Source organism: Dermacentor andersoni, chromosome 3, assembly GCF_023375885.2.
Source record: "Dermacentor andersoni chromosome 3, qqDerAnde1_hic_scaffold, whole genome shotgun sequence".
Classification (NCBI taxonomy): domain Eukaryota; kingdom Metazoa; phylum Arthropoda; class Arachnida; order Ixodida; family Ixodidae; genus Dermacentor; species Dermacentor andersoni.
This window is the reverse complement of record NC_092816.1, coordinates 209,522,412-209,548,595: the sequence shown is the minus strand read 5'-3', so window position 1 is coordinate 209,548,595 and position 26,184 is coordinate 209,522,412. Positions and strand designations below refer to the sequence as shown.

The window sequence follows — 26,184 nt, the reverse complement described above, 5'->3', positions numbered from 1 at the left end:
GCAAGGAAGAAGGCAGTCATCCAACAGCACATCGTACATGGCGCGCGCAAGCCAGACGTTATACTACTACAAAAAAACACTCACCGACGCACCGTCCCTCCCCGGCTACATAGTGCACAAGGGACCGCCCGACGGCAGAGGCCTGTGCACCCTGGTGAGGAAGGGACTCACGTTCGTCGAACACGAGCTGCACAGCAATATCAAGATCGAGCACACGCTCACCGAAATCATCCCTGGCAAGAAGAAAAAAGGAAGCATATTTCTGCTCAACGTCTACAGCAACCCATCGCAGGGAAAACAGAGATTCAAGACATTACTGCACAGAGCCAGCACGGCAGCGGGCAGCAACACGTTGATCGCGTGCGGAGACTTCAACACGATGAACCCTGCCTGGGGCTACAACAAGTAAACAGCAAAGGGCCGCGACCTGTACCAAGACGCCACGGAACTCGACTTCACCCTCATCACGTACCCGACACATCCGACGAGAATTGGTAACTCCGTGTCCCGGGACACCACTCCGGACCTCACGTTCGTCAAGAATGACATCCGGGGCGCGATCACGTGGAGCAACACGGGGACTGACCTAGGTAGCGACCACACCATCGTTGAAATCTGCATACCGGAACACAACGACACCAGCATCAAAACACACAGATGGATAGACTGGGATGCATTTCGAGACGCCAGAAGCCAGAAGAGCGACGGTGACGACGAGATCAAAGACATCGACTCGTGGACGGCCGAAATCACCAAAAGCGTACGCGACGCGACTAAAGAGATTGAAACGGGCGCGGAGATCGACAAAGTAGACAGCTGGCTTGCGCATCTCATCGAAGCCAAACAGTCGATACTCAATCGCTGGAAGAAACAACGTCTTAACCGCAGACTGAGAAAGAAGGTGGCGGAGCTGAACCGAGCGATCGAGGATCACTGCCGCGCTCTCTGCACGCAACAGTGGAACGAGATCTGCAACGCGGCAGACGGGCAGATGCACAGCGGGAAGACGTGGAACCTGCTGCAGCACCTGCTCGACGAAACCAAGACCAAGTCACACCAAAGGGACAGACTCGCCAGGCTCATGCATCAGGCGGTCTCAGCACACGGCGTCGACGAAGTCACCAGGCGCATTAACGACAAATACCTGCCGACTACACCTACCGAACAGCACGCGCCGTACAGCGGCCTGCCTAACGGGAAGCTCGATTGGACATCGACGTCGAGGAGGTACGCGCGGCCCTGCACGGCCTCAACAGCCGGTCGGCAGCCGGCCCGGACCTCGTCACGAACAAGGCTCTCAAGAACCTCGATGACGGCTCGATTGAAAAGCTCGCAAAATACTACAAGTGCTGGAGAGCGGGCGCGCTGCCAAAGCTGTGGAAGACAGCCAAGACCATCCTAATCTCCAAGCCGGGGAAGCCGCCGGACACGGATAACCTCCGGCCCATCTCGCTCACGTCCTGCGTGGGCAAGGTGCTGGAGCACGTCCTGCTCAACAGGTGGCAAGACTACCTGGAACGAGAAGGGCTGTACCCGGCCACTTTGACCGGCTTCAGACAGCACCTCAGCACGCAGGACGCGATGCTGCAGCTCAAATACCAAATCATTGATGATGGCGGCAGCACCCGCGACAACAAAGCAATCCTAGGGCTGGACCTGCAGAGCGCCTTCGATAAGGTGAAACACTCGGCCATTCTGTCCCAAGTCTCCAAGCTCAACATGGGCGAAAGATCCTACAACTATATCAAGGACTTCCTCATGGACAGGACCGTCGAGCTACGAGCAGGCGACCTACAGACTCAAGAGAAGAAGCTCGGGAGCACCGGCACACCGCAGGGATCGGTCATTTCGCCGATGCTGTTCAACCTGGTAATGATCGGAGTGGCCGAGAAGCTCGGGCACATCGAAGACGTCAGGCACACCATCTACGCGGACGATGTCACGCTATGGGTGACCGGTGGCAGCGACGCCCACATCGAGGGTGCGCTGCAAGCCGCTGTCGACGCAATAGAGGACCAGCTGGAAGGCACCGGACTGAGATGTTCGCCGAGCAAATCGGAGCTTCTCATACTCCCACCTACCAAAAACAGCAGAAGCAAGACTAGACAACGCAAAAACGAAAAAAATTAGAATCGTCACCAAATCCGGCAACGTGATCTCTGAGGTCGGCAAAAGTAGGATCCTAGGCATGGTCATCGAAAAGCACGGAAGAAACGGCGAAACTATCACCCGTCTCAGGGCAAAAGCAGCCAACGCGATTCGACTCCTCAAACGAGTCACTTCCCGAAAGGCTGGCATGAGAGAGGAGAGCCTACTTAGGCTCGTCCAATCCTTCGTCATCAGCCACGTCGCGTACGTTGCAGCCTACCACAGATGGCTGCAACACGAACGAAACAAAATCAACGTGCTCATCAGAAGAGCATACAAGACGGCGCTGGGCCTGTTCGAGTCCACGAGCACGAACCGCTTGCTACAACTAGGATTACACAATACGCTCGAAGAAATAGCCGAAGCGCAACGGACTTCTCAACTGGAGCGGCTGTCGATGACCAAAGCCGGGAGGAAGATACTGGACGATCTGGGAATTAGGCGCTCGAACGAGGTGGAGATGAAGCTCCCCGTCCCCGAAGATGTCCGACGCCAGACCAGAATCGACCCCCTACCGAAGAACATGAATCCCGAGTTCAACAAGGTAAGAAGAGCGGCGAGGGCCAAGGCTCTCATCGACCAGCATGCCGACGACGAACACGCGCGGTACGTGGACGCGGCCGAATACCAACGGAACGCCTTCGCAGCGGTCGTCATAGAGGCGTCAACCGGCGTCACGAGGACGGCAGCGAGCGTGAGAAGCGCCGGAGCGGAACAAGCGGAGGAGGTAGCCATCGCCCTGGCCATCGCCGACGCAGACTGCCACACGGTGCTGAGCGACTCAAGACAGGCGGTGCGAAACTTCGCCAAAGGCCAAATGTGCAGGGAGGCTGAGCGCGTACTGCGAGCGGTCAAACTAAAGGAACGAAAAGTAGGACTCAAGTGGTTCCCGGCGCACGCGGGCGACGCATCGGGACGCAATGAGAACCATAACGAGACGGCACACGCCGCGGCGCGAGCGCTAACCAACCGCGCCCCGGCGACAGACCGTCCGACGTGGTTCGGAACCAAGGACCGCATGACAGATTACAGGGAAATCACGAAGGCCTACCGCCTGGCTCGCAGGACTCTCCCACCCCCGCACCCGAGACTGAGTCGAGCGGAGGCGATAGTACTGAGACAGCTCCAGACCGGATCGCTACCGAGCCCGAAATTGATGAATCGTATGTACCCCGAGACATATCCGACAGATATGTGCAGAGTCTGCCGGAGGGAGACTGCAGACTACACGCACGTCTTGTGGGACTGCGTCAAATATCCAGAAGATTCAAAATCAAGAACACTCCCACCGCGGCTCGAGGCAGCCGCGAAGAGCTATGACCGAGACGATCAGCTCTGGGCCGTCCAGCAGGTCCTCGAGGCGCTCGAAAGGCAGGGACCCAGCGAGCCGGCAACGGCGAGCGGAGACCCGCGCCGAGTAACGGCGACTTCGAGGATGACGTAGGCCCTCGTCGGGGTGCGCGCGCGCCCAACTGCAGGCATAAATAAAGTTGTCTCCAATCCAATCCAATCTTGAGCTGATCGCAAACCTATAGTTTCATCAATTTCTAACTTACTGCCACTCTCGCCAGCCCAATCTCGCGAAACCAACGGAAGCAATTCGATTCCGGTCGTCACGAATATCCGGCGCAAGTTGTGTAACCAAGATGAAGCTGGCGTCGAACATCAACTAAAACAGCTGAACAATCTTACCACTCGCCAGCCTGCAAAAAAGATCTTAGCTGGGGCATTCTGCACCTGGTCAGCATGTTTCACATGTTAACGGCGTCTGAACATGGCATTAACAGCTGAAGCTGGCGTCAAATTTATTTTTCCTTCTGTTGAAACCTCAGTGGTTCCTGCCATGGTGCGAACTCTGATGAATGTGAAACCGCAACAAGCATATCGCGACATTTATAAACTGCCAGATATGTGTTCTTTATCAGTTGCAATTTTTTTGTGCGCACAGTGTCTTTTCTTTCTTTTGAGAGATCGGGAAGGGTTTGAACAGCTCCGGTGTGCAACATAATGCCTGAAGTCACCTTGACGCAGGATTCCGTCGCAGCAATGTGGTCCGTGTGGATGCACACCTGAATTGCACTGAAGCATCCTCTTAAGACATCTTCGAGCTATGCGCAGGTACTTTAATTAATCCGCCGTGGTTGCTTAGTAGCTATGGTGCTGGGCTGCTAAGCACGCAGTCGCGGGTTTGAATCCCGGCCACGGCGGCCGCATTTCAATGGGGGCGAAAAGACCCGTGTACTTTGATTTAGGTGCACTTTAAAGAACCGCAGGTGGTCGAAATTTTCCGAGTCCCCCATTACGGCGTGCCTAATAATCAGAAAGTGGTTTTGGCAGGTAAAACCCCATAATTTTTCTCACTTTAATGAAAATTATTTCAGAAAGCTATTTTTGCACGTTGCTTTTTACCCGTGGGGGTATTCTTCAGAAGCTAAGTGGTTCTATTTGTGTGCACGGCGTCGCCGTTTAAAGTACCATCTTATAGCGTCAATGTTTAAAATAGGCAACAAGAAAAATCCTCTTGTAATAATACAAGAGCGTTTTTTTAACTTGCTCTATTTAAGAAAAATATGTGTATGTAGCCGGGACCAGACTTTGGCTCACTCCGCCATATAAGCAAAAAATAATGATGCACGAACGTATTTTTCTGTAGGAAATCAGCTTTGTTAGTAATACCGGTAATATTTGACGCAATGTGCAAATTATACGGATAACTCGGAATATCTTCCCCTGAAGTTAGCCGATCTTGACAAGTCAGTTTAGGTTTTCTTGGTAGAAAACTGCAAGCAACGAGTGCGAAGTAACGTAGCCAATAACTTGTCCTTCCAAACTAATCGAGTTTTCACTGTCACCTATCCCATCCCTCGTTCCAAATGGAATACACTTTGTTTTCTAGAGTTTAAATTTAATATATGCGCCTTGGTCATGTAGATAGCTTTTGTAACCGAAGAATCGGCTGCGACTAAAATTCAAAGCATAGCACAGAGGAAAACACACTGGTTTTGCCGTCATACAAAATATGGCGGCGAAACAACATTCGAATGACAACGCTAATGCTAGAGGTGACATTAGAATGGTGGTAATACACAGTCTAAATTACAGATGGCCAATGAAGGACACATGTGTAACGTGACTTGTAATTTGATCCATGTTAAATATTGCAATGCCGATGCTGGTGCACGACAGATGGCTTTACTAGTACCATTTCGCCATGCCTACAGTTCTTCGCATAGCCCCGTATATAGTATAGGCTAAGCAATAATGCATGACACTATAGGGAATGAAAAGCTTTTGCGAAATGATGAATTAGTCCTATTATGAGTAATTTGTGTTTTAGGTTGGCTATTATTTGATCTGTCATGTCGAGCAAGCAGATTTATGCGGGTTCTTTTTGCCTTTAGATAGCGTATCGCTTTTCACGATGTTCTTTTGCTGAAACAAATAAATTTGCTAAAATTTGTTTCTTACCTCAAAAGTGTGCACGTTATAAAACCTTGCGTTACAAAATATGCAGATCCCACGCACTGTGGGAATCGATGTAAGCGAAGCTTTCCGTGCTGGATGCTTTGTTTGACGATAATTAGGGGTGAAGTTTGCGGTTAAGCTTAATTTCTTCAACGTTTCGTCTAACACTACAGTGGCGAGTTCATGTTAAACGTTCCCTTTCGGGCGCCAGCGCTATTTCTCTTTGTAGTACACAGAACACGCAGTGAGAGGTGTTTGCTTGAGGCGTTGTTGTGCGCCGTATTTCATAGCCTCTGAGAGGAATGAGCATAGTGAGTGCCCCACATGGCATATCGACTTGTGGCAGAACTATTAAACTCGAATTGGATTCTGGGAGTGTACGTGCCAAAACCCCAATCGGATTATGAGACACGCCGTAGTGGCGGACTCCTGGTTAATTTTGACACTAAGATACTCTTTAAAGTGTCCCAAAATCTAAGTGCACGTACGTTTTCTATTTATTGCGGGATAACTGTGGGGCACTCGTTGCCTTTGGCCTTCTATCATGTTGAGATTTTATATAGTTGCAAGAGGTAAATGCAACTTCAGATAATTTTTGGGGCGCCCATAGTTCATAATATGAGATTGATAAGTAGGTCCCTGTCTGTTAAATGTTAATATAACTGTCAGGAGTATTTCCAAGCTATTGCACCTATTGTAGTAGTAATTCGCAATATATATATATGTATATATATATGTATATATATATATATATATATATATATATATATATATATATATATATATATATATATATATATATATATATATATTGTTGCGTGTGGAAAGACACAGACAGAAGAGGCTATTTACAGGCTATTTACACTGGAGCCAGGCAGCCAGGCTGACACTCGCTCGCGCCAAGCGCACCGACCAACTTCGTCGTCGTTCTCGCGGCGGCTCATTTCTTGAGCATCGCTTGAGCATATCGTAATACTACCCCCCGGCGGCAAAAGCACCGTCACCGTGCTGTTAAATATCCAAGGCGCGTGGAGAGTTGTAGGGCTTGAGTCGGGCGACGTGGACGATGTCCCTGGTTGTCACAGCGGAGGACGTAGTGGGCGTGGCTAAAACGATTTCATAGGTGACATCGGTCACATTGCGGAGCACGCGATATGGGCCTGTGTAACAAGAAAGGAGTTTTTCACATAGGCCAACTTTACGCGAAGGTGACCAAAGCAACACGAGGCTGCCGGGCACAAAATGGACATCACGGTGACGGAGGTCGTAGCGTTGCTTCTGCTTGTCTTGGGACACTTGTAGACGACTGCGCGCAAGTTGGCGAGCGTGGTCAGCATGGGCGATTGCATCACGGGCATAAGCGCTAGTTGAAGCTGTGGCGGACGGAAGCACAGTGTCCAGTGGTAGCGTTGGTTCGCGGCCATACAAGAGGTAAAACGGGGAAAAGCCAGCAGTTTCGAGACGGGAAGAGTTATATGCAAAGGTAATGTAAGGTAGAGTCAGGTCCCAGTCACGGTGGTCGTCGGAAACGTATTTGGATAGCATGTCTGTAAGGGTGCGGTTCAAGCGCTCAGTAAGGCCGTTCGTTTGGGGATGGTAGGAGGTGGTAAATTTGTGACGTATTGAGCAGGCACGCATGATGTCGTCGATGACTTTGGCCAAAAACGTACGGCCACGGTCTGTTAGCAATTGACGCGAAGCCCCATGCATCAAAATAATATCATGTAGGAGGAAGTCCGCAACATCAGTTGCGGAACTGGTCGGAAGAGCACGGGTAACGGCGTAGCGGGTCGCGTAGTCCACCGCGACTGCAACCCACTTGTTTCCTGATGTAGATTCCGGAAATGGGCCAAGAAGGCCTAAGCCGACACGATGAAAGGGCTCGGCAGGAATGTCGAGCGGCTGCAGGTAACCAGCGGGGAGCTGGGAAGGCTTCTTGCGTCGTTGGCAAACTTCACAAGCGGCGACGTAACGTCGTACGGAACGGGCAAGACCAGGCCAGAAAAAACGGCGACGTACACGGTCATAGGTTCGAGATACGCCGAGATGTCCTGCCGTTGGTGCGTCGTGGAGCTCTTCTATAACGATGGAGCGGAGGTGTTTAGGTACTACAAGCAGGAACTCAGAGCCGTCCGGATGAAGGTTACGACGGTACAGAGTACCGTCGCGGAGAACGAAGAGGCGTAGAGTAGCATCGGCCGGAGAGTGCTCAAAACGGTCGATGAGTGCTCTGATGTAGGCGTCACGGCGTTGCTCGTCGGCGAAGTGAAGCAGCTGGGATACCGAGAATACGCAAGAAGCACTGGCAATATTAGAGGAGTCAGAGTCGTCAACAGGGTAACGCGACAAGCTGTCAGCGTCTTGGTGCAGGCGGCCACTCTTGTACACCACGGAATATGAAAATTCTTGTAGCCTCAAAGCCCAGCGACCAAGCCGACCTGTAGGATCTTTTAGCGAAGAGAGCCAGCAGACAGCATGATGGTCAGTTACTACGGAAAAAGGGCGACCGTAAAGGTAAGGACGGAACTTCGCAACCGCCCAGACTACAGCAAGGCATTCTCGTTCCGTAATAGAATAGTTGCGCTCCGATGGTGTGAGGAGGCGGCTCGCATAAGCAATTACGCGATCCTGGCCACGCTGACGCTGGGCTAAGACGGCCCCTACGCCATGACCGCTGGCATCTGTACGCAATTCTGTAGGGGCATCAGGGTCGAAGTGGGCGAGAATGGGTGGTGAGGAGAGAAGAGTAACGAGACGAGAGAAGGCGGCGGCTTCTGCAGTACACCACGAGAATCGTACGCCTTTCTTCAAAAGATTAGTGAGGGGTCTAGCAATTGCCGCAAAATCTTGAATAAAACGACGAAAGTACGAGCATAGCCCTACAAAACTTCGAACGTCTGCGGCTGTCTTCGGAACCGGAAACTCTCTGACAGCGCGAGTTTTGTCGGGATCAGGCTGTACTCCGGAAGCATCAACGAGATGGCCCAGAAGAGTAATTTGCCGGTGGCCAAAACGACATTTGGACGAGTTAAGTTGAAGCTTCGCCTTTCGAAATACATCAAGTATAGTTGTGAGACGTTCAAGGTGAGTGTCGAACGTTGGCGAGAAGACGATGACGTCGTCGAGGTAGCAGAGGCATGTGGACCATTTGAAACCTTGGAGCAAGGAGTCCATCATACGCTCGAATGTGACAGGGGCGTTGCATAATCCAAACGGCATTACTTTAAATTGGTATAGGCCGTCAGGTGCGATGAACGCGGTTTTTTCGCGGTCCATATCGTCAACAGCAATCTGCCAGTACCCCGAACGAAGATCAATAGACGAGAAATAGCTGGAACCGTGCAGGCAGTCAAGGGCGTCGTCTATACGTGGGAGCGGGTAGACGTCCTTCTTTGTAATGCTGTTCAGATGACGGTAGTCTACACAGAAGCGCCACGTGCCGTCCTTCTTCTTAACCAACACCACAGGTGCCGCCCAGGGACTCGAAGAAGGCTCAATGATGTTTTTATCGAGCATTTTGTTGACTTCGTTTTGAATTACTCGGCGTTCTGACGCAGAAACTCGATACGGTCGTCGGTGAATAGGCGTAGCATCGCCAGTAAGAATACGATGCTTGACCGCGAGCGTCTGGCCTAAAGGGCGATCGTCGATGTCGAAAATATCTTGGTAGGACGATAATACTTGGCAAAGCTCTTCAGCCTGCGCCGAGGACAGGTCCGTTGCAACCATTTTCTTTATATTGGGATCGGCACCCGAGGCTGGCGCGAGGGGCCTGCTAAGCTCGCGAGAATCATCGGTCGATAACGGTGCCATGTATTGGTCACCGAGACAATCAACGGTGGCAAGGCAAATACCTTGTGGTAGAATTTGCTTTGCCAATCCAAAGTTGCAGACAGGCATTCGAGTGCGGTTCCCAGTAATATTAAGTATACTGTGAGGCACTGTAACGTCATACCTTATTGGAAGGTCGGGCAGAGGAGTGACGAGGTACTCGCCATCAGGAACTGGTGGGAAAGAAAACAGTTCAATGTAGGCTATTGACTTTGGCTGCAGGCGAAGAAAACCGGTGGGACGTAAGCGGCAGTGGGGTGCGTCAGAAGGTTCTGCGAGCATCGGCAACTCAAGGCGAAGGGTACCGGAAGAGCAGTCAATAAGAGCAGAATGTGCGGAGAGAAAATCGAGGCCGAGAATGAGGTCGTGGGGGCAATGAGCAATTACGGTGAAGAGGACTGGAGTGTGGCGGCCGGCGATGCTGACGCGTGCCGTACACATGCCGATGATAGGCACAGTACCGCCATCCGCAGCGCGTACGACGCGCGCCGACGCTGGGGTGAGGAGCTTTTTGAGTCGTCGTCGGAAGGCAGCACTCATAATTGAAAGATGTGCTCCTGTATCGATGAGTGCCGTGACAGGATAGCCGTCAACGTCAACGTCAAGAAGGTTTCGGTTCGTGGGTAACGTGAGCAGAGGATTTGAGGGCAGGGTCGATAATGCAGCTTCACCTCCAGAAGCTGCAGTGCCTAGTTTTCCGGCTGGATCCGGGAGGCTATAGGCGGCGAAGAGAAGCGACGGGGTTGGGGCGAACGAGACTGATGGCGTCGAGGTGAGGGCGAGCGGCTGTACCGAAGGTTCGGAGCAGGAGCATCAGCGGCAGTGGATTCATGGCGGCTGGTATAGAGAACGGAAGGTCCAAAGGTGCGGGAATAAGCGGCGGTGTATGTCCGAGGAGTTGGTGGCCATCGGTTGCGGCAGTGACGAGCGACGTGGCCGATGCGACAGCAGTGGAAGCAGATCGGCCGGTCATCAGGGGTACGCCAATCGGACAGGTTGCGGCGAGATGTGGCGGAAAAGGACTGCCGAGGACGAGGAGGGCCGCTAGAGAACCGGGAAACGTTGGTTTGAGACGTGGAACACACAGAGTTCAGACCCATGTTCTGAAATTCCTGTCGGACGACGGCCTGGATAATCGCAATGGTGGTTGCTGGCGGATCGGGAGGCGTCGTGGAGAAAGCTGGCGAACAGGTGGCCTCGAGTTCGCGGCGAACAATACTGGTGACGTCGTCAGAGGTGGTGGTCTGACGTGGTCGACCCTCACATGTCGACGTAGCAGCAGTGTTGGGTAGCCGTGTGATGTGGTGTGTAATACGGCGGCTCTTAGCTTGCTCAAGGCGACGGCATTCTTTGATGATGGCGTCGATAGTCGAGACGTTGCCGAAAACAAGCAAATTGAAAGCGTCGTCGGCGATGCCTTTTAGAATATGTGACACTTTATCGGCTTCGGACATACCATCGTCAGCTTTGCGGCATAGAGCTAAGACGTCGAGGATGTAGGAAACGTACGGCTCCGTAGATGACTGTACACGAGACGCAAGAGCCTTTCTCGCGGCAGCCTTGCGCCCAATGGGGTCGCCGAACAGTTCCCGTAGCTTCTCTTTGAAATTGTCCCAACTGGTTATCTCGTCGTCATGCGTTTGGTGCCACACGCGTGGGGTGCCACCGAGATAAAAGATGACATTGGCGAGCATAATCGTTGGGTCCCACCTGTTATTAGCACTGGCGTGTTCATAGAGTTTGATCCAGTCGTCAACATCCTGGCCCTCCAGGCCAGAGAACACACCTGGGTCGCGATGTGAGGCGACCGTGACGATTGGAGCAGTGGGACATGCCGAAGCCGTTGCAGAGGTGGGCGCGTCACCGGGAGGCATGGTGACAAGGTCGGTGTGCCGACCACTTCTGAGTTCCGTGGTGAGGACGGGGATCGCTGACCTCCACCAGAATGTTGCGTGTGGAAAGACACAGACAGAAGAGGCTATTTACAGGCTATTTACACTGGAGCCAGGCAGCCAGGCTGACACTCGCTCGCGCCAAGCGCACCGACCAACTTCGTAGTCGTTCTCGCGGCGGCTCATTTCTTGAGCATCGCTTGAGCATATCGTAATAATATATATATATATATATATATATATATATATATATATATATATATATATATATATATATATATATATATATATATATATATATATATATCGAGAACCAGAGGTCAGATCGTTTGTGGTTTGCCCCCTCCCCCCCCTCTAGAAATACTTGGTACGCCACTGGCTCTCATGGTCGTTTCGTTAACTTGGTATCTAACAAAATTGGCATAGTATGACAAGAGTGCATGAAGAACATAAATGATAGGTCATGACATGCGTGCCATGCGGGTGATGAAACAACCACCTACGTATTCGTAGGTACGAATATTGGCATTTGGCATAGCGTGACAAGAGTGTAGACGAACATAAATGATAGGTCTTGAAATGAATGCCATGACATGCCTGTCGTGTACGTCATAAAAACGCCACCTACGTCTTCGTGCTCTCATGGTCGTTTCGTTAACTTGGTATGCTCCCCGCACACAGCTTCGCATAACACGATTCCCACAAGGCGTGGGATCTGCCAGCATTTCTAATGTTTTTGGAGCGTTCAATGTGGCTATGGCACTGCTTAGGCGCATACACTTTACACATAATTGTGTTTTGTGTCTTCAGAACTGATTTTCCATGGAAGGTCGGGAAATATGGAGGCAAGGAGTTGGATAATAGTTTAAGCGCCAAAGCAGGGGGACAGAAGGGAGACACTGACAACACAGTGCGCTGCGTGTTGTCATTGTCTCCCTTCTGTCGCCTTGCGCTCGCGCCAAAAATGTTATTCGAGTACCAACAAGCTCAACATACAGCAGTGCTACAGTCCGATGAGTGTCCGAGAAAATAAGCACGCGTTATGCGCAACCAAATATTTTGGTTATTTCTTGACCTATCATGGGCTGTAAGCTCATCACTGGGTCGTTTATTGATATTAATATTATCCTAGTAATCATTATGTATTGCAAGTCATCAACACTACAGTGTGTGGCATGAGTGACGCTGTAGAGGAGGGCCCCGCAGTGATTTTTTTTTTTTTTTTGACCACCTGATGCTCGGGAACTCTTTCGTTACCACGCCTATTCAGATCGACCACCGCTGAACGATGCTATAGCTCACCAATTTCGAATTATTGGAGCCGTTTTATATCCATATAAGGCCATTCAGTAGTTAGTACCGGCACTTCACTTCGAGAATCGGTTTTCATTTTCGCACTCCGGCGATGTCGGGATTTTGGCGGACCTTCTTGCGAACTAATGTGCGTATGTCGCAGCGAAAAGAGTCGCGGCTGTCACCTTCGGCCACGCTCGAGAAAAAAGCATGCCACTCATGATTACACCACATTATCATGAAACTTTTGTAACAAAATGACTCCCAGCACGTCACGAATTAAATTTTGCCGTCCAGCAGTGCTGAGGGATGATAATTAACCGAAAATGACGCCACCTGTTTACTAGTGAGCTTTGGTTTGGAGTCCACTAAAGTGTATTTCTGAAGGTTCGCCGCAAGTGGACCTGACTTTTCCAAACTGTTTCGAATAGCTTCGGCAAGGACTCTCTCGTATTAAGTCCGGGCAAGGGGCGCTACCAGTGTCAGTACGCAGTTATCGAAAGCCGCTCTCATGGCGTCGTTCCTCGTGGCTGCTTCGGGAGAAAAGCGTCCTGCTCGAAACTATGCCGCATCTGCACTTGAATTCAGTGATGAAGACTCGAGGTGTGATTCTCAAGATGACAGTAAAGCAGGAGCAAGCTCTGATGGCGACGACGTTTTGAGTCAGCATGGGGCATCCGCGACTGTTCACCGGCGAGTTTCCTTTACGGCCTTGAGCGGTGACCTTCCTTGTGCGCGCTTATCTGTCGATATTTTTTCACGACCTGAGAGCTCTATTGATTATCTTTAGGGTGCATATTCCGCTTAATTATGATGTGCTGCCATCGGCAGCAAAGAAAATTCCGTTCACGCCAAGAAGGCCGCCCGTTGCACACCTCGGCCAAGCACTACGGATCAGCGCAGGACAGGTTACAACGGGGTGGGAGTTCTTTCTACTCTTCTTCTCTGCAGAGCTGATAAAGACAACGTGCAAAAATGCAAACAGATATGTTGGATGCATAATCTTGTACTTGCCCAGGTATACGCTGAAAGCGATCACTTCTGGAAGAGGTGCTAGACTAGACGAACTGGTGAAGTATACGTTCTTTGGACTTCCCATCGGATCATCCTCAGAAGATGCCGAAAAGCGGAACAGCAAATTGTGTTACGAGGACCCCAAAGTTGAACAAAAACCGTGCGTATTGTATGAAAATTGTGGAGTGCACATATGCTTCACAAAATCCAGGAACTGCTTCACCGTATGACATGACCGATCAACTGGTCTTAGTTTCTTTTTTGTATCGGAAGAACGGCCGTGTACTGAGCATTTATTTTTCAGACACTATTTCTTCTTTATGTATCTTTGAAATGCATATTCTCAATTTTCTTCGATATTAATATTTTTTGTAGATATCGGGGTTTTTCTTTGTTTTCATCAACTGGCAGCAAAATGGCCATTTCTAAAATTTTTATATTTTACCTTCTCGCCTTTATTTTACAGCGATGATGTTTTATTTTCTATAGGCATTACACACATTTTGCTATCACGTGTTGAGTCAAATAAAATTTGCCCTCGCAACTGTTTTGCTTTTCTACGTCATATTTTATAATGTGTTGTTAGCGAATACAACATATTTTTGACGTAATAGGTCTGCGGAAACCCGCGAGGTGAACTAATAAAGGGAACACCAGACATCGACGCTTTTCTTTCGAGGAACCCGCAAGGATTTCCTTTATAGATTTTGCTACGAACGGTTGGATGCCTGATTTCCGCTTTATTAACTACTTCTCCTCAATTTGAGGGTTTCCGCAGAACTATAACGTCAAACTCTTGCCTTTGCTTCGAGTTGTTGGCAAATTCGACTTCGTCCTGCCATCTGCTAGCCGCTTGGTTAGCTCAGATGGTAGAGCGGCTGCCCCGGAAAGGCGGTGGTTCCGGGTTTGAGTCCCGGACCAGGATGAACTTTTCTTCAAATGCGAGGCTTTTCTTTCGAGGAACACGTATGGGCTTCCTTTGTAGTATTTGCTACGAATGGGTGGATGTGTGATTTTCCCCTTTTTAACAACATATTTTTGTATAAATGCTTCGGAAAACTTTACCAGTGGTGAATTCAGTTCATTACCACAAGAAGAAACGACTTAAATAATGTCAGGTGCGCCAGCGGTCGAATATTTTCAGGTCCCAGGTTAGGAATTACATCGGAAGACATATAAAAGCTTTTCGGAAAGCTTGGTACGACATTTTACGAAACACATGAGATGTCGTAGCGCTCAGAATGGCTTACGTAGTAGCAGGACGTGCAGATGAGAACAGGCCATCGCAAAAGAAAGCGTTATGATTGCCATTCGCTCTTCCTTTAGGCGGTCGTAAAAGTAAAAGAGAGTCGAGCGAGTAATACATATTACCTGTAATTGGTCCGGGAGAAGCAAAAGAATAAAGTATTTAGGAAACTAAAGCGGCGTCACAACAACTTGTGGCTCGTGTTGTGCTCTAGCAACAGTGCACTGGTAGCTTGCTTCGTGCTGGGCGCGTAGAAAATGGTTTATTCATAATTAAGAAGGCGGAATGGTTTGCAATACAAAGACCTGCTTTTGTTTGCACTTACATATTTTTACATATTGGATGAGATAAGCCCAATTGCGCTAGATTACGCCAAATAGTTGCGTGCGAAGGGACGCTTACAGGGATCTATTCTATACGTTCGCTATCCTTCCACTAGCAACAGTCCAGCCGTCGTTTACGACCCTCTACCAACATATAGAACAACCTTTCTTGTATCATTCTTACAATTCAAGCCCTCACGCAGCAACCTTACGTCCTCAAATAGGAAGACGTGATGTCACCTACGTGTATGGTTGGGTGCTCGTGTGACAAGTATTTACCCTTGTGAGCATTCGTAAATCTGTCAAGTGTACAAGTTTGAGGGGGTTGCTGATCCGCAGCAGACGTAAATGCAGCACAGAGGACAAGGACAAAGGAAACGGTGTATTTGTGCTCTATCTCATTCTTATCTTGAGCACTGTGAAAGTGACGGCCATAAATCAGACGCTAGCAAGCAAGCAAGCCTGCACATTCCCTCCTTCGGTTTCTGCCTCTAGTGGATGATATCTTATCGACGAAGTGACTTGCACTTGGATTGTACACCCGTGACCAAAAAACATACGCACCACGAGAGCGCAGGCCAGACTTCATAGACGCGCCTTCTGGTGTCGGGAACCTGCATTTTGTGACCTGGGCCAATATCTTGTACACGTTCAACAAGCCGACGTTCGATTTCGCCTCACGCGATTGGACTAGATTGGCCTAGGCCGTGATATCGGAGCAGCCTGGACAATCGCTCGAGGCGAAATCGAACGTCGGCTTTTCGAACGTGTACAAGACAGCGGCCTAGCTGCCCACATCGCGCTGCTCGTCGACCAAACGTCAGCCGCGTGCCACTTGTTCTTTTCTACCGAATGCTCGCCGCGGTTTCACCGAGTGGGTGCTGCAGTGCTGGCTCGCGCGTCCGTCGCGCATCGCAATTCCTCTGTAAACGCACGGTCTACTGCCTACTCTCGCGCCATTTCGCGACTTGCTAAAAAAAGCTTTGTTTTTTGTTGTGGCGTTATTTCAATCGCTGACCTTTCTCGCGCAGATTGGGTGCGACAGAGTATCAACCTTATAGTATCTGAAAGCTACAGAAGCGCGTCATTTGCCATAAGAATCCTCAAGAGACGAATCTGCCACTTGTATCCTTTGCCAGTTAAGGAACGTAATCTACACTCCAGGTGCAAATGTTAAATAAACCCTGTAGCAACGTGCTGCATATTACTGTCCTGTTATATTTTGGCCTGTGGCATTGTTCCCGCAGTGGTCTAGGGAGACCTGCGCGTGTATTAGTTGCTGTCGTCTTCGCTTAACCGATTTAGACGGTAATGGCTGTACGATTCCTGAGTTCCCTTCTAAGTCTGAAGCAGTTCATGTGCACGCTATTCATACTGGGTCGCACTGCATTTGAGCGCCAAACAACATCAATTGCGAATTCTTTATTGATTACGTGGCAGCGAACGTTGGAAGCGTTTCCTTTTATTAAATGCCCTCGTACTGAGCGAGGAATTCTGAGCGAGTCATCAAAAAGCCCCAGTGGAGGTTGCTAGCCGTACGACGTTCGAAGGAGTCCATTGCCCGACAGACGTGCGAGCCAGCTCTGCCGCAGCCACTCACTGACAACAGCTCAGATGTAAAGGGGCAACGAAAGTGAAGTCGACGACTACCGTAAACTTGCCAGGCAAAGCAATACGACGCACCGGCAGATAAGGTGGGACGCCCTTGCACACCGCTGATTTGGTGTCGCTCTCGACAGCACGCGCTGTGTCGCCTGAAGGCGTGTCGATGCCACGTGCTCCCACGTTCATTATACTTTTAAGGCGTAAGCCTTTAGTGGCTCATGAGTGTCCGTGCACAGTCCGTGGTGGATGCAGGAAAGCGGTGATCAATCACAGCCGGTGACAGCTGTCGCATCCCTTGATGAATTACCCTAGGTGAACAGTCATAGATACGCTTTCGCCTATCGAAGTTTAGCTCAGCAAAGTGCGCGCAGATTTTTGCTCATGAGTGTATATTGATTCTCCCCTTACTACACGCAATTTTGGAAGGCTAAGCATGTTCTTTTGACAGGTGTTCCATGTTTTACTTGTTTGGGGCATTTGTGTCGAATAATTTAAATTTTTATATTTTATACACCCAATTTAGGAGCTCATAATGAGGAAATTTTTAATAGGGGAGGAAGGGGGGGGGGGGGGGGGGGCTCTGGATTAATTTAAATGATCTGCGGTTGCTTAACGTGCACGGAATGCACGCATAGGATCGTTTTTGCATTCAGGCCCTATCGGTTTCGCCAGCTGGGAGCAGATGGCGCCCACATCATTAAGCTCAGCTGCGAAATGCCATGTAGCGTAGCTACCACGGTGGGCTTTCAGCTAACCAAACCACATCCCATTGCTATCTACGATGTACTACCAAACTATCATAAGCTATACTACCTAATTTCTCAATCCAGCGAGTTCGATTATACAATATACAATACTTTTTGTCGCGCAATGACAACCTTGTGCCTACTCTATGATTCCTACATGCCTCCTTGCGCTTTAGGTTGATTTATTTCCTTGTTTTACCATTTTCGTTGTTGTTGCTCTCCACTCCAAATATATGTTTTAGTTGTGTAGGTCTTATCTCCTGCTGCATGACATGTACTAGTTGACAACTTGTTCACTGTATTACTAGACTGCTGTAGGAAGTGGCTCTATTTCTGAATGCTGCTTATTATCCGTGATATTTGTTCTTCATTTTATTGAAAACATTCTGATGCATTTAGTTTCTATCTTGCATCGGTTTCTCTAAAGAATTTTGAGGTGATTGTCGTTTGGTCTAGTCATTTCTGGATGATTTGTGACAGTAACACCTAGAGGATACTTATTTGCCTGCTTCCGCGTTGCCACGTTACGTGTTAGTGAGATTTGTCCTTCCGGCTAACTACTATACGGCTCTCTTCATCGCACAGATTCAGCTATAGAGAACAGTTGTAATGAGTACATCCGACTGAATGCTACATGTGCGCATTGATATCTCCTACTAATATCACCTGGACCAACTTCCTCAACTGTTTAATCTAGTTTCTAGTATAATCACTGAAGGCTTTATTTTCACCAGTGCTATCCCTAGCTAAGCAGAGGAAACCTACTTCCAGTCGCATCTTTTTTTTTCTGTGTGAGTTAATCTATAACTGTTCCCCACAAGTCTATTTTTTCACTTTGCCACTTAATACCTCTCCTATTTACACAGCCTGTGGCTAATTAGACGCTTTCACCTTTCCAGTCATTCCCTTGAATCTTTTCCGTGCTAAATTGTCCAGAGCAGGCAGCTACCCCGAATCTTCTAGATGCCTTCCGCTCAACGCGTATACGCTAATATTTTCGTCACTCAGCTATGCTTGAGTTTTCAGCCATTCACCCTGCTTGCGACCGCACATTTTCCGGTCTCTATGCTTATTTTTTGTGTGGCGTTTCTTAACTCCCCGTGTTTTAAGTTTGCCCAGAGCTAGTATGTCACTGCATTCAATACTTAGTTTACACCCCTGAGTGTCAGGAATTCCTAAATGTCAGGAAATTACCTACGCACGATTTTTCAGCTCGTCATTGGTTCTACGGGGATCACCTTTTCCGAGAGCGCACACCGAACGAGATACCAATGTCGCTGCTGGTATGGCGGCTGGTAAACCAGCCAGCTTGACCGTCGAATTAGGAAAACCAGTTAATAGGGAACATGAAAAACGTGGGAAGGTCTGCAAAGCACACACTGAAAGAGCTGCGTCAGCTATACATATATATATATATATATATATATATATATATATATATATATATATATATATATATATATATATTTATTTATTTATTTATTTATTTATTTATTTATATGGTTGTGTGTGCGTGCGTGCGTGCGCGTGTGTGTGTGTGTGTGTGGCACGAGCAGGAGGTTGTGGACGGAGGCAAACATAGTGACCCGAACACTGCCTTTATTCATCGTCTTTCGCCTTCGCTACTAGCGCACCTTACTGTCCTTGTGCGGTTCGTCACACACGCCCCCCTCCCTCTGAGAGATCCCTAGCCACAGGGGCCGATGATGCCGTCGTACTGCTCACATGAACGATGTCAGTCGGTAAGTCCAGTGACGTCCAAGCGAGCTCAGTTGGCCGTGGTTGGCTGGTGCACTCCGGACGGCATATCCATCTCCTGATGAAGGAAGGTCTGGACACATAGCAGCTGTGGGTACTCAGATGTTGCAGGCATCGCCTTACTCGTCCTGTCCTGTGGACACGCGGAGTCTCCCGCCCGAACGTTCGGTCGTCTGAGTAGTGGAGGCAAAATCTTAGCTTGTCCAGTATGCCAGGGAAGTGGCCGTATTGTTTTCGTCGTTGTGCACCCCCTCATCGCAGGATTCCTTGCAGTGGGAGCAGTACTTAAGCGGTACTTAAGGTGTACTCGGCGATGTTTCATTCTTGCAAAACGTCATGTTTAGTGAGTCGACCTTGGGTTTAAATGATTTGCGCATTGACGCATTCCTCCTTTCAACTGTTCTTCATGTTGTTGATGTTGATCTTTGTCATGTTGTTGCGATAGTTGTTGATGTAGCATATATATTGGAATATGCGTACGATGGCTTGCGCAAGTTGACTTGGAGGTGAATGGGTAGCTTGTATACTGCTTATTTTTTTGAAACTTGTCTGGTGGCGAGTGCAGTGTGCCAGGCTTCTCAAAACACTCTTCCGAGGCTGCTGCGACGTCATTCAGAATGCATGCTTTTGTCATTTGACAGTGTGCGATGCTGCGCGGCGCGTGCGGAACTTCTGAAGCGGCAACCGCCTGTTGAGGTTCAGAAGCCGTCAGAAGCTTCAATAACGACATCAGCGCTGCAGCGTGCTGAAGACGTACATATTGTTAACAGATGTTAGGAGGTAAAACCTGGTTCAGTCTTGGGATTCAAAGGAACGAATAGGCTTGTGGATCGTTTAGTGCCCAGTGGCTTTTCTTTTATTGATAATGTCAAGTTCATGCTAAACGTACGATTGCGTGTCTTGTTCGTGGAAAAATCATGGCAAGGAAAATTCGAAGAGGATCTGTTAAAATGGGGTTTTGTTTCGGAGTGATGATCGCTACGTGAAAACTTTGACTGCGGCGACGCAGTTGAAATATCTGCAGCTCGTGGACAATGGAGGGGTTGTAAACTTCAAATTGGCTGATTATTTCATCTGTGATTTTATTCCATTGTTCATCTTTTAAAGTATGTGCGTGAGGTGCAATTACGTGACGATTGAACCGGCGACGTTTTCGTTCAAATTTGCGACCATATCGCCCCATCGCGCCCACGTCCGCTGATCTGGTGTATTTGGGTATGTCCAAGACTTGCGATGATGCCATCATGATGCTGGTCGGTGTCGGTGGTGGAGCTGTGCCCATTGAGTTCACGCCATGGTGTTGAGTACTTAGATGACGATGTGAGGCCGGTGAGGTGGCCGCCAGGTCTTTATCCGGCCGACTTGTGTGATGCGAGCAGGAGGTTGCGGACGGTCACAGACTTGGTTGCCCGAACATTGCCTTTATTCTCCGTCTTTCTTTTTCACGACCAGTACACCTTACTTCCATTGTGCGGTTCGTCCTCTATATATATATATATATATATATATATATATATATATATATATATATATATATATATATATATATATATACAACGTTAATCTAATAGCCTGCATTTGAGTTATGAACGAGTTGCTTTCATGGAAAATTTTTTCGCTATTATCAATTAGATGTATATGAAGTAATTGTAATTAAAACCAGGTGCCTTTTTCACGCATGACATAGCTTCTAATCTGGATAAGGGATTTCAAATTGACGCTATATTCCTAGATTTTTCCAAAGCTTTCGATACTGTACTTCACTCAAAACTACTGTCCAAATTAAATGCCATTCTTAACAACCCTCAATTAGCGAACTGGATAGAGAGTTTTTTGTCTCACCGCACTCAACTCGCAAGCTTGAACTTGATCAATTCCTCGGTGGTGGATGTGTCATCAGGGGTCCCTCAAAGCTCGGTCCTCGGTCCTCTACTTTTCTTACTGTAAATTAATGATTTGCCACGCAAGATATCACCTAAAATATGAATGTATGAAGACGACTGCGTATTGTATGACATCATTTCATCTCCCTCTGAGCATGTTCGCCTTAGTGAATCATTCGTCAGATTTTCTAAATGGTGGGAAACATGGCAAATGAACATTAACTTCCGTAAGACTGTTGTTATGTCCTTCTCTAATAAAGCTAACCCATTCCTTTTCAGCTACGAATTTAATGATAATTTAATTCAGCGCGTTTCTGAATATAAATATCTTGGTCTCACGTTCACCACTAAGCGGTCCTGGTCAAAGCACAATGATTCCATTACGACTAAAGCTCTACAAAAACTCGGTTATTTACGTCGTACTCCGTCTAATTCTCCGCGCGACACTAAATTACTGTTTTATAAAACTATTGTTTGCGCTATACTTGAGTATGGTTGTATCGTTTGGAATCCCTACAAGCAGTACCAAATAGACAGAGTTGAGGCCATCCAAAGGAAAGCCATTAAATTTGTCTACCGACGTTACGACCACCAGTTCTCACCATCGTCAGTCATGTCCTCACTCAACCTAACATCTCTCGCCCAACAGCGACACGTTAATTCTTCAAAAATTTTTCATGGCATTATTCACTGATCTTGTCGCCTCTCCAGTAATGAATATATCACCTTTGCGAAAATCTCTTGTAGTAGGAGACATCGCGAGCTTAACATTACACCATTTTTCCACGGACTAATACTTTTGGGTATATATTTTTTCCTAAAACAATTGAAACATGGAATTCGCTACCGGGAACCAACCGTTCTCTCCCATTCAATGAATTCTTGTCTGTGCTTCCTCAACATTGCGCCTAAACTTTCGTTCTTGGTTGCCTATTGTATTTGTTTCTTGTATTATAGTGTATTATCCACTTCTGCTATAGCCCCACTAGGTGCTGCAGTATGTGTAAATAAATAAATAAATGACAACGATTATATTGCTCGCAGAAATCTTCGATAAATTTTGTACTGATTTTTTTACTTCCGTGACGAAGATGTGCTATACATGAAATGAGAATGATTTTTTGCTGTCCTCACAATACTGAAGCGCTGTGTCTATATGCACATAATAAACAACTGCCCCCCCCCCATCTTCTCCAGGCCCCATGATGCTGAAGGTGACGAACCGTGTGGATGGTCGCTGGGATATTGCGGCACTGGCCGGACTGGTCAGCTTCTTTGGCATCGCCACGAGCCGAAACTCAGGGTGGTTTTTCGTCACCTTCATGGAGGAGTTCCAGGTAGACCGAAAGAGCGCCTCCTGGCCAAACAGCGTGTTGACCATTATGTTTAGATCGTCGGGTAAGACATATAACCTCGGCAAAGTCAGTGGCGAAATATTGTATAATTTACACGTCGAGTCACGTAACTCGTCTGTCCTTACCGTCCACCATTGCTGGGTAACTCGCTTGTATCGCTTTCTATCACGAGTATGCGTTACCGCTGTTCGCTTCGATGCATACGTGCGTCAAGGTTACCGCTCTAAGAGCTTTGCATTGGCGCAACCTACAAGCCCAGAACTTCGCTCTCCGTACATAGATGGATTTCTGGGGTTAAAGCGGCCTGTATATAAAGAAAAAGTCAATATGTGTGACAGCGTGGACCCGTGCAAACTGCGCTCCGATGCCGATGCGACTTCATACCCATAGCTACTACTAGTCAGACACAAGAGTATATGATTATTATTGCATGCTGCGGTTTACGAACTGTTTCACTCTGAAAGAAATGAAGTTGTGCTAATAGATACAAATTAACAATTATTTTGGATGAGAAACGTGGCAGAGAGGGCCTGCCGTTAGCTTTTATTATCGTAATCAGTGAGATGAATAAACAACAAAGCAGGTTTGTTCCCGCGCGTTTGTGCAAACCTTCTTGCCTCATTGATATTGAAACTTCTTTATTCACAGACCGCCTGCTTCTCGTACAGGCTGAACCACTTCGTGTGCATGCGTCAATATGTGTGTGTGTGTTTGTGTCTGTGTGTGTTTGTGTCTGTGTGCAAGGGCTGGGCAAAGCTACTTTCAAATTTTATCATTATACAGATGCGAAATAATGAGTCGAGAAGTATTTAAAATGTATGTTCAAGATACCAGGAGATTGAATGCATTGATGGGATACTCGTCAACTCTACCTTAAAATGCTTCGTTACGTTGATTATGTCCTCAATTACACTTCGCAAGAACGTGCATGAAAAGTTTACAATAGTTGGCTTGCAGGTCTTTTCACCTCCTGTCAGAAAACCAATGAACTTGTGAATTTCCTTTCATTACGCTAGAACATCTGAAGTTCGTATAATTTGCAATATGCCAATCCACGTAGGCTGTGCGATCATCACTTTCTTTCTCCGCTATAGTCGATACCAAGTACGCTCCGATGACAATGTATGTCTGTGTCTAAAAGTAGTACTTGTTTTAAAAATAATTTGTTATACTGCGTAAATGTCCCACATAAAATTTCTGTACGTATTCTGTAAATTATGCACTGATCAAGTTCGGAGATATAGTGTAGACGTAAGGTATTCAGAAACAATGCATCCCGATAGATGGTTTTCGTTTTGTCATGATCATAACGGCGGCGCAATGGGCTTGCACTAACTTTCTAAGTCCTCATCAAAATAGGTGACCATTAAACTGTAGAACGTGCATATTACTTCGCTTTGTCACCGTCACATAGTAGAAAGTGTACTTCATGTAAAAGACTATAACATTGAATCTCAGATTTGCTGTTCCATCTAATAATAGTGACAAAGATAATGATCTGTCAATGATGTTCCATCTATCGCATTCTGAGAACGTGGTGCCGACTCTCTTTAAGCATGACCAACTGTTCGTTAGGAACCTACTCAAATAGGCTCACAAATGGGGCAGGATATCTGACTGAACACTCAGATTTAGCAAGAAACTTACCTTTCGGATTCTCATAATAGGCCGCTGGGAAAGTATAGAAACAACGTTGGCTACTTGCGAAGAACGTTCACTCACACTTGATACAATGTGCACATGTGTCACCTAACTAACCAGCAAACATTAGGTTTAAGGACGGGTGGACAGTGGTAGCAAAGGGTGTTAAACAGAAGCATCGAGAAACGGTATTCTGCATGGGCACTATATTGCCGGCAGCAAAGCGAGGAACCAAGAACGACAAAATATTTATTATAATTGAAAGAGCTGGGCACCACAGCAAGAAGTCACAGGAGGGCATTTCATTCTGAGAACCGGAATATATAGCGAGAAGGTGTCAATGACGATTCTTCATTTACAGCGCTCGCAAATAACGCAGATAATATTGAGCACGTTTTGTTAGCCTGTCAGATTACTTCTCCAAACGCAAATAAATTTGCAGTCGCCCTTCGAGGAATTTAGGGTTAGAGATATCAGGGAGGAGGTGAATGAATTTGGTGGTGGGGAATGGTAAAAGACGACAGAAGTTGTAGTGAAAGTAGTGCATGCACGCTAGAATGTAAGCAGGGCCCGCGTTCTATTGTACACCTCCCGCTGATAACTATTATTCAAGGCAGAAAGGTAGCTGTGTATCATATTGTTACGTAGGAAGACGCAGACGAAAAGCTATGTACAAGTATATTTACAAGAAAATACGCTGCGCTTGGCCAAGAGGCAACAGCCCGCGCTAGCTTCTTATCGTCGTCGCCGCCTTCGCACTGCTCGCCTTTTGTGATCGCACATATTGTTCCGTAGCACTACCCCCGGCTGCAAAAGCGCCGTCCCGGAGCTACTATACATCGGACTCGGAAGCAGTGTAGTAGGCCTTGAGCCTACTGACATGCACGACATCACTTGATGCCAGAAGAGAGGACGAGGTTGAACCCACAGGAGCAATTTCGTAAGTCACAGGCGTCACCTGGCGCAGCACGCGGTAGGGCACTGTGTATCGCGAAAGGAGCTTCTCTGAAAGTCCGACGTGACGGGAGGGCGACCACAGGAGCACGAGCGCACCAGGCGAAAACTGCACGTCACGATGGCGGGCGTTGTAATGACACTGCTGAGTGGCTTGTGAGGCCGTCAGTCGAGCACGGGCAAGCTGGCGTACCTGGTCGGCGAGGGCTATGGCGTCGCGCGCATACTCGCTTGTAGAGATCGCAGCAGGAGGAAGTGCCGTGTCTAGGGGCAAGGTAGGTTCGCGACCGTACAGTAGATAAAATGGAGAAAATCCGGCGGTGTCGTGCCGGGAAGAATTGTACGCAAATGTTACGTAAGGAAGGGCAATGTCCCAGTCGTGGTGGTCTTTGGAAACGTACTTGGACAGCATATCGGTAAGAGTACGGTTTAACCGCTCTGTCAGGCCATTGGATTGAGGATGGTATGAGGTAGTCAGTTTGTGTTGAATGGAGCAGGAACGCACAATGTCAGCGATAACTTTCGAGAGGAAGTTTCGACCACGGTCAGTAAGCAGCTGTCGCGGGGCGCCATGAAGCAAGATAATGTCACACAAGAGAAAGTCCGCGACGTCAGTGGCGCAACTGGTAGGGAGAGCCCGAGTGATAGCGTATCGGGTGGCGTAATCAGTCGCGACGGCTACCCATTTGTTCCCAGAGGATGACGTGGGAAAGGGACCGAGGAAGTCTAATCCAACACGAAAGAGCGATTCTACAGGGACGGTGATCGGCTGGAGATGACCGGCAGGTAGCACCTGAGGTGTTTTCCGACGCTCGCAGGGATCACAGGCAGCAACATAGCGTCGAACGGAGCGAGCGAGACCAGGCCAATAGAAGCGGCGGCGGACGCGGTCGCACGTGCGGGTTACCCCAAGATGTCCTGCAGTGGGTGCGTCATGCATCTCAAAGAGCACAGTCTGTCGTAGCTGTTTTGGCACGACAAGAAGAAGATCAGAGCCGTCAGGGAGGAAGTTCCTTCGATACAGAATGCC

The 26,184-nt window shown here is 48.2% G+C and overlaps 1 protein-coding gene across 1 annotated transcript in view; it reads left to right on the top strand.

The window, feature by feature from the left end:
• The window catches only part of LOC126524720 (monocarboxylate transporter 11-like), a 115,517-nt gene that overhangs the window by 19,774 nt on the left and 69,559 nt on the right, over positions 1-26,184 (top strand). The window contains exon 2 of the mRNA XM_072287413.1: positions 22,402-22,602. Within this exon, the coding sequence (XP_072143514.1) occupies positions 22,407-22,602 (196 nt within the window). The 5' untranslated portion in view covers positions 22,402-22,406. The remainder of the gene's footprint in view (positions 1-22,401; positions 22,603-26,184) is intronic.